Below are 13,469 nucleotides of genomic sequence, written 5' to 3'. Positions count from 1 at the left end.
GACAGATAAAGTTGGTGAAGTAGAATACAGCATTAGGCTTTTAAAACTCCTCCTGCATGTTGTTGAGAGGCTGGGTAAAGACAAGCAGCATGACTACACTCAATATTATAATATATCTGATGGCAGAGTAGCCGGAGGGAGTGGAGACATCAAAGACTAGGCCTGTCTGGAGCTTATTGCAGCAGACTAAGCAACAACTGTAAGGGGTGGGAAGAAAAGGCACTAGTGGGATCAATCAGAGGGGGAGGAGCCTCTAGTCCTGAGATCAGTCGGTGGGTCACGGTTGCAGAGAAAATGTGAATCCTGTTTCTGGTTGGGGATATTCAATAATGCCATCTACTGAAGCAGCAGAGGAGAAAGTGCCTATCTGAGGGTGAGAGGGAGAAGAGAATTGTGTTTACGTAGAAGCACGTTAAATCAGAGAAGTACAGCAAGCGACAGCAAGGAAGCAGCAGCAGAACAAGCACAGGTGTTTGGGCAGCAGGGCCAGAATCCCAAGTAAGAGCATGCGTAGGAAGGCAGAAGAGTGGGGTGCACCCAGTCACAGCTCCACTACAGGAGGATCTGGGGAGATGTTATGGTTTACAAAATTAAAAACCCCAACAAAAACCCAGCCACCACACCATTCATGCACTGGAAGATATTTCCTCTCCCTATTCAGCACAGAAAAACTCTGAGCTGACCCTGCAGCAAACCAGTTGGACCTGTGTGACTGCTGCTGAGGGAAAAGTTGTACCATTCTTCAGGCAGCTGTGTAATGTGCTTCAATAAACTTAAGGTCTGAATGAGCACCAATCTAAAAAAATGAAAACCTTCACTGGGGACTGAGAGAAGGGTGTCAAGAAGTGAAGCTGGTGGTGAGAGGGGGTAAGCAGCCTTATTCAAGGTGCAGTGTAGGAGGAGCAGCAGATAACAGGGAGGGACAGGTTCCTTGGAAAGAAAAAGCTACTTTGGTTACCATCACCCTAGGCTGCCACAGCATCCATCCTTAGTCAAACAAAGACACACAAAACCAAGCAGGGACTAGGGTCCTCCAAACACTACTCCCCCTGTTAACACCAGCTCCTGGCCAATAAGAGGCACTCACTTTTCAAGATTGCCTGAAATCATACAGTAGGTGAAACATTGAGAGAGATTTTAAGAGAACTGCTTTTTTCAGACAGTTTAGCTCTTGGGAGTTGGCAAACTTCACAACAATGGAATAAATGTCAGATGGTTCTTTGGAGGCTGTTTCATGACTGCTATTGTCAGGGTACTCTTGAAAAGCATACCATTGAAGGTGATTAACAATGGAAATGCCACATCCATCCCTATGGGCTACGAACCTTGCAATCTAGATGACGGCAATACAACTCTAGTCTCAGTTTGTATTAAAAAATTAACTCAAAGGAAAAATTCGCAAAATGTTTGTGTATACAAATACATTCTCAAACCTTTCATGAAAATGACTTAAAAAGAACTTTGGTACCAAAGATACTGATTTTTACTGTTGAAAAATAAGACAAAATTGTAGGCTCAGATAGCTCTCTAGACACTGGCCAATGAAATCTCCAAAGGAATAGGAATCAACATAACCCTTGATGGCTGGGATCCCTTGCCTTCCGCTTCAATCATCCACTTAGAGCATCTTCAATAATTTGTACACCTGTCCAAGGCCAATCCTTTCCTTGTTTGAAAAAAGTTTAAATATAAAGTTTAACAGTCATATTAACAAAAGTATTTATTTATTGGATACTATGTGATGCTTTTTGACATGTATACATCATGTAAAATGCAGTCAGGGTAATTATATCCTTTCAAGCACTGGACATTTCTTTATGGTGAAAACATTCAAAACCCCATCTTTTAGGTATTATCTAGTAGGGATATACAACAAGTTAATATTATCTATCTTCATCCTACTGTACAATAGAACCACAGAACTTCTAACTCCTATCTAGATATAACCTAGTACCCATCAATCATCTTTTTTCAGCCTCTGCTAGCACAAATATATTTTTTACTTCTATGACATCACTTACTTTTTAGACTCCACATATGAGTGAGATGGTGCAATAACTGTCTTTTCTGAGTTTGGTTTATTTTAGTTAACATGATGATCTGTAGGTCGATCTATATTACTGTAAATGACAAGATTTCATCCCCTTTTATGTCTAAGTAATATTCCATTGTGTATATGTACCATATTTCCTTTATACTCACTGGTTGATAGACACTCAGACTGTTTCCATTTCTTGGCTATCCTGAATAGTGCTGCAATAAACACAGAGTGAGAAACTTTGACAGATGGAGTTCACTTCCCTTGGATTTATACCAAGAAGTGAGACTGCTGGATCATATGGTATTTCTAGTGTTTTTTTTTTTCCTTGAGGAATCTCTATACAGTTTTGGAACCCTTGTCTTGATAGGGTGATGGAGATAAAAATGACAATCTGGATAAGATTTCTTCTGCAGAATAAAGAGTGTCTGACAGTCCAGGTTTTATATATCATGAGGAAATTGCTGTGATAAGGCAGCAAAGATGAAAGATGGGACCAGAACTAAGTTGAATCATCCTAACACATTTCTTCCCCCTGGAACTAGCCTACTTCATCGGTATCACACAGATTTTAGCTAAGGTTTCCTGGGTTTTGGTATGCTGTTCCAAGAACTGTTCAAGTATTATGTCAGATAACCTTGACAACAGACACATGAAATGGATGTAACTATAATCTTGTACAGATAAGGAAACAGAAAATAAAGCAATGTGCCCAGAAACACAACTTAAAGAAGTACAACCATGATCTGATTCAGCAAGTCTGACTGCACAACCTGTATTCTTAATCTCTGTCAACTCAACAAACACATTCATTCAATCATTCATCACTTTAGCTGATACTCATATTCACAAATCACTTAAAACTTATAGGCACTTTAATGGGTGCCAAGGGTGTAACAGAGTTAAGCACAGTCCCTGCCTTGAGAAACTTACGCTGAATATACATACTATTAAAATAATTATGCCAATCAATATAAAATGACACTATGAAAACCACTACAAAGGTTCCAGTTTAGGAACGTGACTACTGGAAGATAAGGAGAAACCTCCCTCTAAGACATGAGAAATCAACTGTGATGTGAAAGATGAGAGTAAAATAGGCAAATAGAAGGAAAAACATTCAAACCATTAGGAACAGCAATGACAAAGGCTCTGTGAAGAACGGGAACATGGTGAACAGAATGGACAGAAAAGCGGGCCACAGAGCTGAAACAGTGCAAAGGAGACCGTTCAAAAACACCAGCAGCAGAGGTAGGAATGGCCAGAACTGGCAGGTTCCACAGGCCATGTGAAGGACAGTATTGGCCTGTGTCTACCAGCAAGGGAAAGCCACCTGCTAGATGCTGCCAGGGCACATGGCAAGATAAAATTTGCACTGTGAGATTACTCTAGCTTTAATATGGAAAAACCGGCTGGCGGTGGTGACTAGTGAGGGAGATGCCTGAGGAATCCAAGAAAGAGATGACAGAGAAATTGTGTGTGTGTGTGTGTGTGTGTGTGTGAGACTCCTCAGGTCCTTAGTTTACACAGCAGTACAGACAGGAGTTTCAGACCTTCAAACAAAGAACACTGAGACCAGGTAGGAGGGGAGGGACAGGAATTTGATTTTGAATTTGTTGTTTCAGTTTCCTTTGAGACAGTTAATGAGAAATATTAAGAAAGAATTTGGAACCACAGAGAAAAGCACTAGAGTGAGATAAAAAAAAAAAGTGGCTCTATTGTCAAAGTCACAAATGAAGCGATACCATGGATGAGACTAATTTGAGAGAGAGAAGCAGCAAGGGTCTAGCAGCAAGTGTTAAGAAATCCAAACACTGAGTGAAAGCTGGTTAAAGAACACCTTGCAACAGAAACAGCCAGGGAGCAGGAAGCAAGCCAGGTTTCCAGTGTTAAAAAGAAACTATTTCAGGAAGAAATAGTGAATAGTGTTAAACGCTACTTGGAGATCAAACAAACAGAAAAAGGATTTAAAAGTGTCAATTGGTTAAGTCGACATGGAGATCTTTTATTCCTGCAGCCAGAGTAGTTTGGGTCAACTGAAGGACTGGAAGCTGATTACATTGATTTGAACAGAGTAGAAAATGAGGATATGAGAAAGTGACTATGGAAGTCATTTGAGAAGTTTGATTATGAGCAAGGAAGAGAGGCAGTTGGTGAGGGCTGAGCAAGAGCTGTGATGTTTTACTTCTTAATGAAAAAGATTCTTAATGAAAAAGATTCATTGGTGTGGTTAAAATCCTAGGAGAGTGATCCAAGACGATTATTGAAGTATAAGGTTCCTGAGAAGAAAAAAGGAAACTAACTTAGGACATGATCCATGCATCACTTTCTAGGCACTGCCTTTCCTAAGCATGAGTGTGCTGCAGTGATACGACCAGGACAACACCTATCAAACACACAGCAGTGATTTCAGCCCACCACTAACTCCAATGGATCTCCTCAGCATCTAATTGAAAATAGAGGGCAATGTGGGTGCCGCAGAACTGTCTAAAGATTGGATTAGAAAGACCTCCAAAAGTCCCAAACTGCCAATGGAGATGCCACAAAGCAATCATGGGTGAAAGAATGCGCTTCCTCTCTGTTTTCACTACTATTTGACCAAGTTTTTAGACAATATGCTGATACTCAGTGAAAGATGACAGGACTACCACATACAATTTGTCCTTCAGAGGTTCCATGAAGGTCACCGATCTGCACAAATACCACAGGCACAGTAATGCCCACAGTAACGGCAAATGTTTTTTTTCTTTGACAAAACCACCTCCTGTGAATTATACTGTGTTAATAGACAGCAAACCTAGGACTATTTTTCTGCCAAGCATAGTTCCAACTCATAAAATGTGTGTGAGTTTTTTGTGATATGCTAGCACACATACTCAGAAGAAAGGGTCTATCTAACAATCTCTAAAAAAACTCTTTCTACATTACAAAATCCAGTAATTAATAATGATGAAATGACTCAGAAATGGTGGTCTTTTATAGTCTAAACCACGATAAAATAAGAAAATCATAAGTCAGTGTAAACAACAGTGGGGTTATTATATAAAAGTTAAAAAAAAAAAAATGGAGGTCCAGAATTCTCTGAAGTCAAGACACCCTAAAACTTCCTCCAAATTCACCATCTATTGCTCTCATGACTATGAAATGGTACCACTAGGGCCCGGCGCGGTGGCGCAAGTGGTTAAGGTCCTCGCCTTGCACGCCTGGGATCCCATATGAGGGCCAGTTCTATCCTGGCAGCCCTGCTTCCCTTCCAGTTCCCTGCCTGTGGCCTGGGAAAGCAGTTGAGGACGGCCCAAAGCTTTGGGACCCTGCACCCGCGTGGGAGACCCGGAAGAGTCTCCTGGCTTCAGGTCGGCATAGTATTGGCCGTTACACTCACTTGGGGAGTGAATCATTGGATGGAAGATCTTCCTCTCTGTCTCTCCCCTCTGTATATCCGCCTTTCCAATAAAAAAATAATAATAAAAAATAAATCTTAAAATAAAAAAAGAAATGGTACCACTAAATATCTGAGAAAGTAGGAAGGGCCTGGTGTCATGAAGCAGCACGTTAAACTGCAGCCTGTGACACCAGCATCCCATATGGGCACTGGTTCAAATCCTGGCTGCTCCACTTCCAACCACCTCCCTACTAATGCACCTGGCAAGGCAGCAGAAGATGATATGGACCCCTGCTACCTATGTGGGACAAAAGGATGCTATTCTAGGTTCCTAGCTTCAGCCTGGCCTGAACTGACCACTGTGGCCATTCTGGGAATAAACCAGTGGATGGAAGGTCTCTGCAACTCTACCTGTCAAGTAAATAAAATTTAAAAAGCAGAGAAATAAGACCTTCAAAATAAGACCTTCAAAAGAACAAATCTTGGGGCACATGATAATAATTGGCAGTGGGAGTCCACTGTTGTATTGCTGTTTCTAAGCTAATCAAAGTAAAGGTTTTCAAAAGACCATCCAGTGGGGATGGACAACTGCACAGACAATTTAGACATTAGGTGGAGGCTATAGAATGTGACCTCATCATGTGGATCTGTTCCATGTTGGCTCATTATAGCCTATAGAAATAAAGAACTCATCCTAAATGTCTTGTTAAATTCAGTACTCAAATTCTTTTCTCCTTCTTTTTTTTAAAACAATGGCTAGATGCATGGAGTTACATGAATTCCCACAGCAAGCTCCCAATTCACTATGGCAATTCTTGCTGTTGGCCTATCATGGTTACGTGAAGAAATCAGTCTGGTATAAAACTAAGATGTAGTCTTAAATTATACTTATAACAATATAATAATAATATCCTGGGTCAAGGAAGACTTAGCTCTGCCACACTCTCTTGTCATATGCCTTATCTACTAGATTGCTTAATCTAGAGAGGTGGCATTAGGTGCAGAAGAATAAAGAGACTTCTCCATTCTAATATTCTCTTATATCTCCTTAGAAGGAATGTGAGTCATTCTCTTTAGATATTTCTTCTTGAATGCATCATACTGCATAGTCACAAAATTATTTGCAAATAATCTCTTAGAACACTGTTAAGGGAAACACCATGGCTATAATACCAGGTGTATTGAGTTAAACAAAGAAAAAAGTCCTCCTAAAATTCATGCCCACCTAGAATCTTATAATGTAACTTTACTTGGAAATGAGGTCTTTGAAGATGTAATTGTTTGATATGAGCTCACATCGGATTGACGGAAGTCCTAAATTCAGTGCCTGCTAGCCTTATAAGAGAGCCATCTAAGACACTGAGCTGAAAGCCTATGAAGACACAGACAGATCTGTAGTGGTGCATCTCCAAGTCAGAGAACACTGAGCACTGAGCACTGAGCACTGCCAGGAACCACCAGCAGCTTAGACAAAGCAAGGAATGACTGTCCCTTTCAGCCTGCAGGAATATGGCCCTACCAACATTTTGATATCAGACTTGTGGCCTCCAGAAAAATGAGAAAGTAAATTCTATTGATATGATTCAGCATGTGAAACTAAGCTATGGTAGCTCTAGAAAGCTAGGTATATCAACTCCTGATGTGCTGCACTGACAACTTGCCCTGTTCTGAAGGAAATACAGTAGATCCCCCATATGCATGGTGGGTATGTTCCAAGATTCCTAGTGGATGTCTACAACTACACATGGTACCAAACCCACATACACTATGTTTTTTCCTCTATACATATACATACTTATGATAAAGTTTTATTTGTAAGTTCAGAACAGTAACAAATGAACAATAACTAGTATCAAGATAAAATAACAATATACAGTAATAAAAGTTATTTGAAATTTATGAACTACTATTTTTTTCCTGAAGTTTCCTATTTACTATTTTCAGACCATGGTTGACCACAAGTTACTGAAACCACCAGCAAAAGAAACCACAGCTGCGGAGACTACTGTCCTCAGATATGAGGACTGTCACGGACACTATATTTCAGACCTTCTGCATGTAATAAAAACACTTGAAGTTCAAAATCCTGGTTTCAGGTGACAAAAACTGCTCTGATGACATTTGATGATCCTTCTACATTATGGTAAAAAGTAAACATCCAAAGAAGCGATTTCTCCTTTTCATTTGAAAAAGCAGTAACCCCTCTTACAGCAACTACATTTCTGTCTCTTGAAGCTTCTGGAGCAAGGACACTCTCACTTCTCTGCTGTAGCAAGAACTCCTGGGTTGAGTGCTCTGTGTTAACTTGATACACGGTTCCCTTCCATGAGCTTCTACCAAACCTAGCCCATCATGAATTCTGTTCACAGGCATGATTTGAGAATATGCTTTCTAAAGAATGACAATGGTGAAAAAGATGGAAACAGGGAAACTCTCAAAGCTGTCAATTCAATTTCTGAAATGCTAATCTTTAAATAATGAAAAAATGAAGTGAGAAGGCTCAATTTTTCAAAATTCCAAGAAGTTTTTCAGATTTTTAGTCTTAGATGGGAAAGAGATAATGAAAGATTAATTAACTGCGTATTTTAGGGTGCAACACACTGACAGGAGTAAGTCATATTTCCACTTTGGTTTCCTACTTGCTTATTCAATACATCTGTATTAAAAGATTGCCAAGGAGAGCATAATTTCAGATTCTTCCTGTCCAACACAGTCATTCTACATATACTGTGTCGCCTGTTGAGAGCATATTTGCCTTTTTGCTCTCCTGTTTTTACCAAGAGTTGAAATCTTTTCTTTCTTTCATTCAGCTGACATTTTACAAAGCACCACAGAGGCCCAGGAAGTCTATCAGGACATAAAACTGAAGCAGACATGGTCTCTCTCCTCAGACACAGGACTGTCCTTAGTCGAGGAAGGACACAGAACCACAGAGGACAAACTAGGCCTTATGGCTCATGGATAAGAGTCTTGATGTCAGCTAACTAAGCAGTGAAGGTATAAACATTTTGTAAGTCTTAATTTCCTATCTAGGTACATGTGAGTAATACCCCCTCCATCACCGGATTACCCTGAAGTTAGAATGACACAGCGTGAATGTGTAAAGCAGCGTACCTGGCACATGGCAGAAGATCAATAAATGTTTAACTCACATTCCTTTCCATTCTCTAGTTGCAAACAGTAATATATACTGTAAGAGTATAACAATCACAAGAACTACCAAACAACAACACATCTATCCACAGTGCTATAGTTTAAAAATATTCTTCCAAAAGCATGTGTTGAGAACTGAACTCCAATGGGAACTGTTTGGGTCATGGGGTCACAGTGTTCATAGATTTATGCCATTAATGTGGGAGTGCGTTCCTTATAACAAGATGAGTTTGCCTCTCTTTCTCTCTTCCTCTCTCTTTCTCTCTTCTCTTCTCTCTCATCCTCTCCATGGTCTTCTCTGCCTCTCTGTCATATTATAATGCAGCAAGAAACTCTTATGTGATGAGCCCCACCTCTACCTTAGACTTTCCAGCCTCCAAAATGTGAGCCAACAAACTTCTGTTTCTTAAAAATGATCTGGTCTCTAATATTCTGTTATAGTAACACAAACAGTCTGAAAAAAATGGTCAATACCAATTATTTATACAATAGCAACCATTCTAAGCCGCTAACCACTCTGCAGAGCAGCAATCCCTCCTTGTTGCAATCAACTGTAACACATATATCAGATTAATCTTCACAGGACAGAGATGTAGTCACTTTGGAGTGTTCAAAAAACCTACAATGATGATGGATTTACATCAGCAAAGAGATTATTAAAGAGAGAGAGTTCCTGTATGCTGGCTCACTCCCCAAATGCCTGTAATGTTCAGAGCAGGGCTGGATCAAGGCTGGGAGCTAGGAACACAATGCAGGTTCATGTTCCAGTTCCAGCTCTTGATTCCTTCTTCCCAGTGTTGACCCTAGGAGGCAAGAGGTGTTGAATCAGTTAGTATGATTCCTGAGGTGTGTGGGAGACCTGAATTGAGTTCCCAGTTCCAACTTCAGTTGGAAGTATTACAAATAGCTAATCCACTGAGTATTGTGTGAGATTAATTTCAATGGGTAGTTTTGTGGCTTTTCATTTAAGGGGATATATAGTAACTGCATAATGGAGATTATCATATCCAGCAGCATGTTATTTAACTTCATGTCATTGTAAATTTCTATTTTTCTTCCTGTTGTTGATTTTGTATTGTGGCTTTTCATTTAAGGGGATGTATAGCAACTGTGTAATGGAGACTATCATATCCAGATATGAGGATAAAATGCAGTATGCATCTCTACTTCCAGATCAAAGATGGACTCCCCAGGAAACTGCTTACTATATCTTGACAATAGGATGTTAGACTCTATGCCATTGCCCATGCCTGCAATGATGGACATATGATTGTTTATTAAGAACTATACTATAGTAATAATACAGGGGAATTCAGTGGGGGGAAGAGGAACTAGGTAGGAGGGTAAGGGAGATTCCAGGGCCTATAGAACTGTATCATAAAATGATAATAATAAGAAAAGAGGAGTTAAAAAAAAAGGGATAAAAGATAACATTTGAAAGAGGCCTTAAAAATTAGGACTTGGTAGAATTAGATGGAGAAAGGCACCTAGGCTACAAGAACAAAAAGAGCGAAAAACACAGATATGAAAATATTTTCATTCAGTCTTTACCCTCTCTCACTAGGTAGTCTCAGCTACTACACAAGAAAAATAGAAATCATTCCTCTTGTACGCCTCTAAATTTAACGAAGTTTATTTCTTTCCTTTCTATCTGAAAAATTGTTCCTATCCTTCTCAACAGCTCAATTCTCCAAGCTGAGCCAGACCCTCTTACTACTTGTTTCCCAGGGATCCTTTTCCGGAGTTTATCCTTTTTTCATTTCCTTCGTAGCCAAATGTTTCAAAGACTGGCCTCTATTTCTTTTATTTCATTTCTAATTCACTATTCAATATATACTTTACAGTGCATTCCTTTCATTTACTACAAAAAAAAAAGTGTCATTATGATTTGCTTTGATTTTATCCTTGTGTTTTTTCTGGAATTTCAGAGAAAGGTAAGGTTTGTTATCTCAATACCATACTGACAGGACTAGGGAGGAGATAAAGTCCCTATCATTGACTCATGTTCTAGTTCTCTGGCAGTTTCATTTACTAAAATAATAATGGCTAACATGGTCTGTCCACGTATACTCAATAGCTACAGTTCTCTATAACTTACGGTGCTCAACCTTCTTGCCTACAAAGACAAATTTATGAGCAGCAATTAACAACTCACATTGATTTCAACAGTGCAAAGGACTATATGTTATGCACAAATCTTCCTGAGGACAATGAGTGTTTTGCACACTATTTTGATTTGTTGGACAGTATGTGGATCTCAGTTCCACTTTTCAGATTCCCTTTATCATAAACACTTCAGTTTACTGAACAATCAAATTTTTTTATTTATTACTTAAAATCTTTACTATTAATCTAAAATATTTTTAAGATATTATTTATTTTATTACTGAAAATAAATTTATTTCACATGCTCTCCTTTTAAATATGCACTCCTAGGGTATTAAGCCATGTGGTTAACAAGCCCTGTGGTTTAAGTTCCATTCTATATGAACATCCTCGGGTTTACTACCTCATTCCAGCTCCTGACCCCAGCTTCCTACAGCTTCAGACCTTGGTAAACAACAGTGATGGCTCAACTGACTAGTTTCTTAACATTCTCCAGGAAGTCTGGATTGAGTTCCTGACTCTCGGCTTTGGGCCTAGATCATTTTAAGTAACTAGGGAGTGAACCAATAGAAGGGAACTCTGTCTCTTCCATTCAAGTAAATAATTTTTAAAATATAAAAAATGAAGTTAAAAATGGTTTTCTTTTTTTTTTCTTAAGATTTATTTATTTTTATTGCAAAGTCAGATATACAGAGAGGAGAAAAGACAGAAAGATCTTCCGTCCGATGGTTCATTTCCTAGGCGTGTGCAACAGCCGGTGCTGCACAGATCTGGAGCCAGGAGCCAGGAGACAGGAGCCAGGAACTTCCTCCAAGTCTCCCATGCGGGTGCAGGGTCCCAAGGCTTTGGCCCATCCTCGACTGCTTTCCCAGGCCATAAGCAGGGAACTGGATGGGAAGTGGAGCTACCGGGATTAGAACTGGCGCCCATATGGGATCCCTGTGCATTCAAGGTGAGGACTTTATCTGCTAGGCCATGGTGCTGGGCCAAAAAAAAAAATGATTTTCTTAAAGCAGATAAAGATATGTTCCATAAATTTCTTTTCTGTCCTCCTAAGGAACAAAGTTTACAGGTTTGCCAAATGCAATAGATATTACAGGAATTCCACAAATATTTGCTAATGGTGTAACTTATATGTAGTGATGGTTAGTATTTCCATAAAGGCTACTAAACAAACTTTTTGATCATAGATTAAACAGAAAATTTCAAGCCCATTTCTAACATTAGCAGAGGGCAGGGCAAGAATATAAACAAAGACCCATATGCTGTATGTCTATATATTTCAAAGTTATAAGTCAAGCTAAACTAGTAAAGAAAATATAGTCTTATCCTCTAAACTTGACAAACAAAACCTACAAGAACACGTCAGGTTGAAATTTAGAATTAAAGTTCTAAGTTCTTGAAGTTCTACCTTACAGTGTGGTGACATGAGAGGGTCAGCGTGCCTTTTTCTATTCTCATTCTCCATTACTGTCAGTCCTAAGTCCTTAGTGGGGACTTGCACACATGCCTGGACGTTAGGCCCACTTCAATCTGCTATCCTTTGTCTACCTCTCAGAACTCGGGTTTTATCAAGTCCATGGAAAAGGCCCCTGTAGACTCTGGAAGCAGGTCCTGTGCTGTTGAGGAAGGAACTCTCAAAGTTCATATGCCAAGGGGCAGGGCAGAAGGAGTGAGGCTGGTCATTTCCTTCAGTTCTGCAGATGTTCACCCTCTGGTATGCTGTGGCCACAGGAGACCCTTCTTATGCGCACATTCCAAGGCAAGATCACCCTAGTCCAGCACTAAAGGCAATTTGACCAAAACGGAAAAGTTGCCAAATTAGTCTGCTACCAGTTAATAGGCTAGTGAAAAGTAGACACTTGTATGTATAAAGATTAAGTAGATGAATAAAACCTGAAACTCCAGTCTTGAATCACTTCAGTTCCCTCAAGATATATAGTCAAAACATTAATACTTATCAGGACCTAGGCTATAGACTATATCCACATCTTGTTCTTGCTTTACAAATCCACACACATTTACAGAATTCCATGTGCATGCTAGAGGGAGGTGAGAAACCAAAAGCAAAAGAAAGAAGGGAAGAACACAGAACATCAAAACACACAATAATAACAACATTCAGATGGAAGAGAAAGTGTGTCCTCCCCGCCTCTCCTCTCCCTGCCATGTTCTGCTGCTTGTGTGGGAAAGCTTAGGACATTGCGGTTTAACCATCTGGTCTAAGTTCAGTAACACAGCAAAGCTAGTGGCACAGCTTGCCTCACTCCTGCAGATTCATGCAGTAGTGGCTAGCTTCCTAATGCCCCACCCTGGCCACTGTGTACATGCAGGCCAAACTGGACTTGTCAAGTAAGCAGAGATCCATGACAGATCATCCTGCAAAGAATCTCAACCTTGCCACAACGTGCCATATTGCAACTTCTACTTTATTTAGCAAGAAAATGAATGTTAATTTGAAAACTCTAATCGGTAACTCTTAATACAAAGGAAGTATTTCAACTGGAAATCTTATTTATGTGTACTTACTGAGATTGTACCATTGTCTAGACCTATGGACAGTCTTCTTGTTTCCGGGTTAAAAGACATGCATGAACATGGAGCTGAAAGAAATGAACATGTTGATGAAATTAACAAAACGACGGTTCTGTTTGTTTCAGGAGTGCCTAGCCAGCTAAGAGTGCTTCTTCTTCTCCCCCCGCTACTTCCCGACTGAAACAGTTAGTTTACAGTTTTTCAGTTATCCTCTCAAGGACTAGAACAAACTGGGAAAGCTTCTGAAGACTTGAT

General features: G+C 39.7%; 1 protein-coding gene across 1 annotated transcript in view; it reads right to left on the bottom strand.

Annotated features, from left to right (window-relative positions):
* The window catches only part of LOC121168042 (WD repeat and FYVE domain-containing protein 2), a 159,053-nt gene that overhangs the window by 62,474 nt on the left and 83,110 nt on the right, over positions 1–13,469 (bottom strand). Inside the window, exon 3 of the mRNA XM_040997808.1 lies at positions 13,209–13,282. Within this exon, the coding sequence (XP_040853742.1) occupies positions 13,209–13,282 (74 nt within the window). The remainder of the gene's footprint in view (positions 1–13,208; positions 13,283–13,469) is intronic.

The sequence above is a fragment of the Ochotona curzoniae genome, unplaced genomic scaffold (assembly GCF_017591425.1).
Source record: "Ochotona curzoniae isolate NIBS_2020 unplaced genomic scaffold, NIBS_Ocur_1.0 patch47, whole genome shotgun sequence".
NCBI lineage: Eukaryota > Metazoa > Chordata > Mammalia > Lagomorpha > Ochotonidae > Ochotona > Ochotona curzoniae.
Note: the sequence above shows the minus strand (reverse complement) of the source record. Positions and strands in the feature narration are given on the sequence as shown.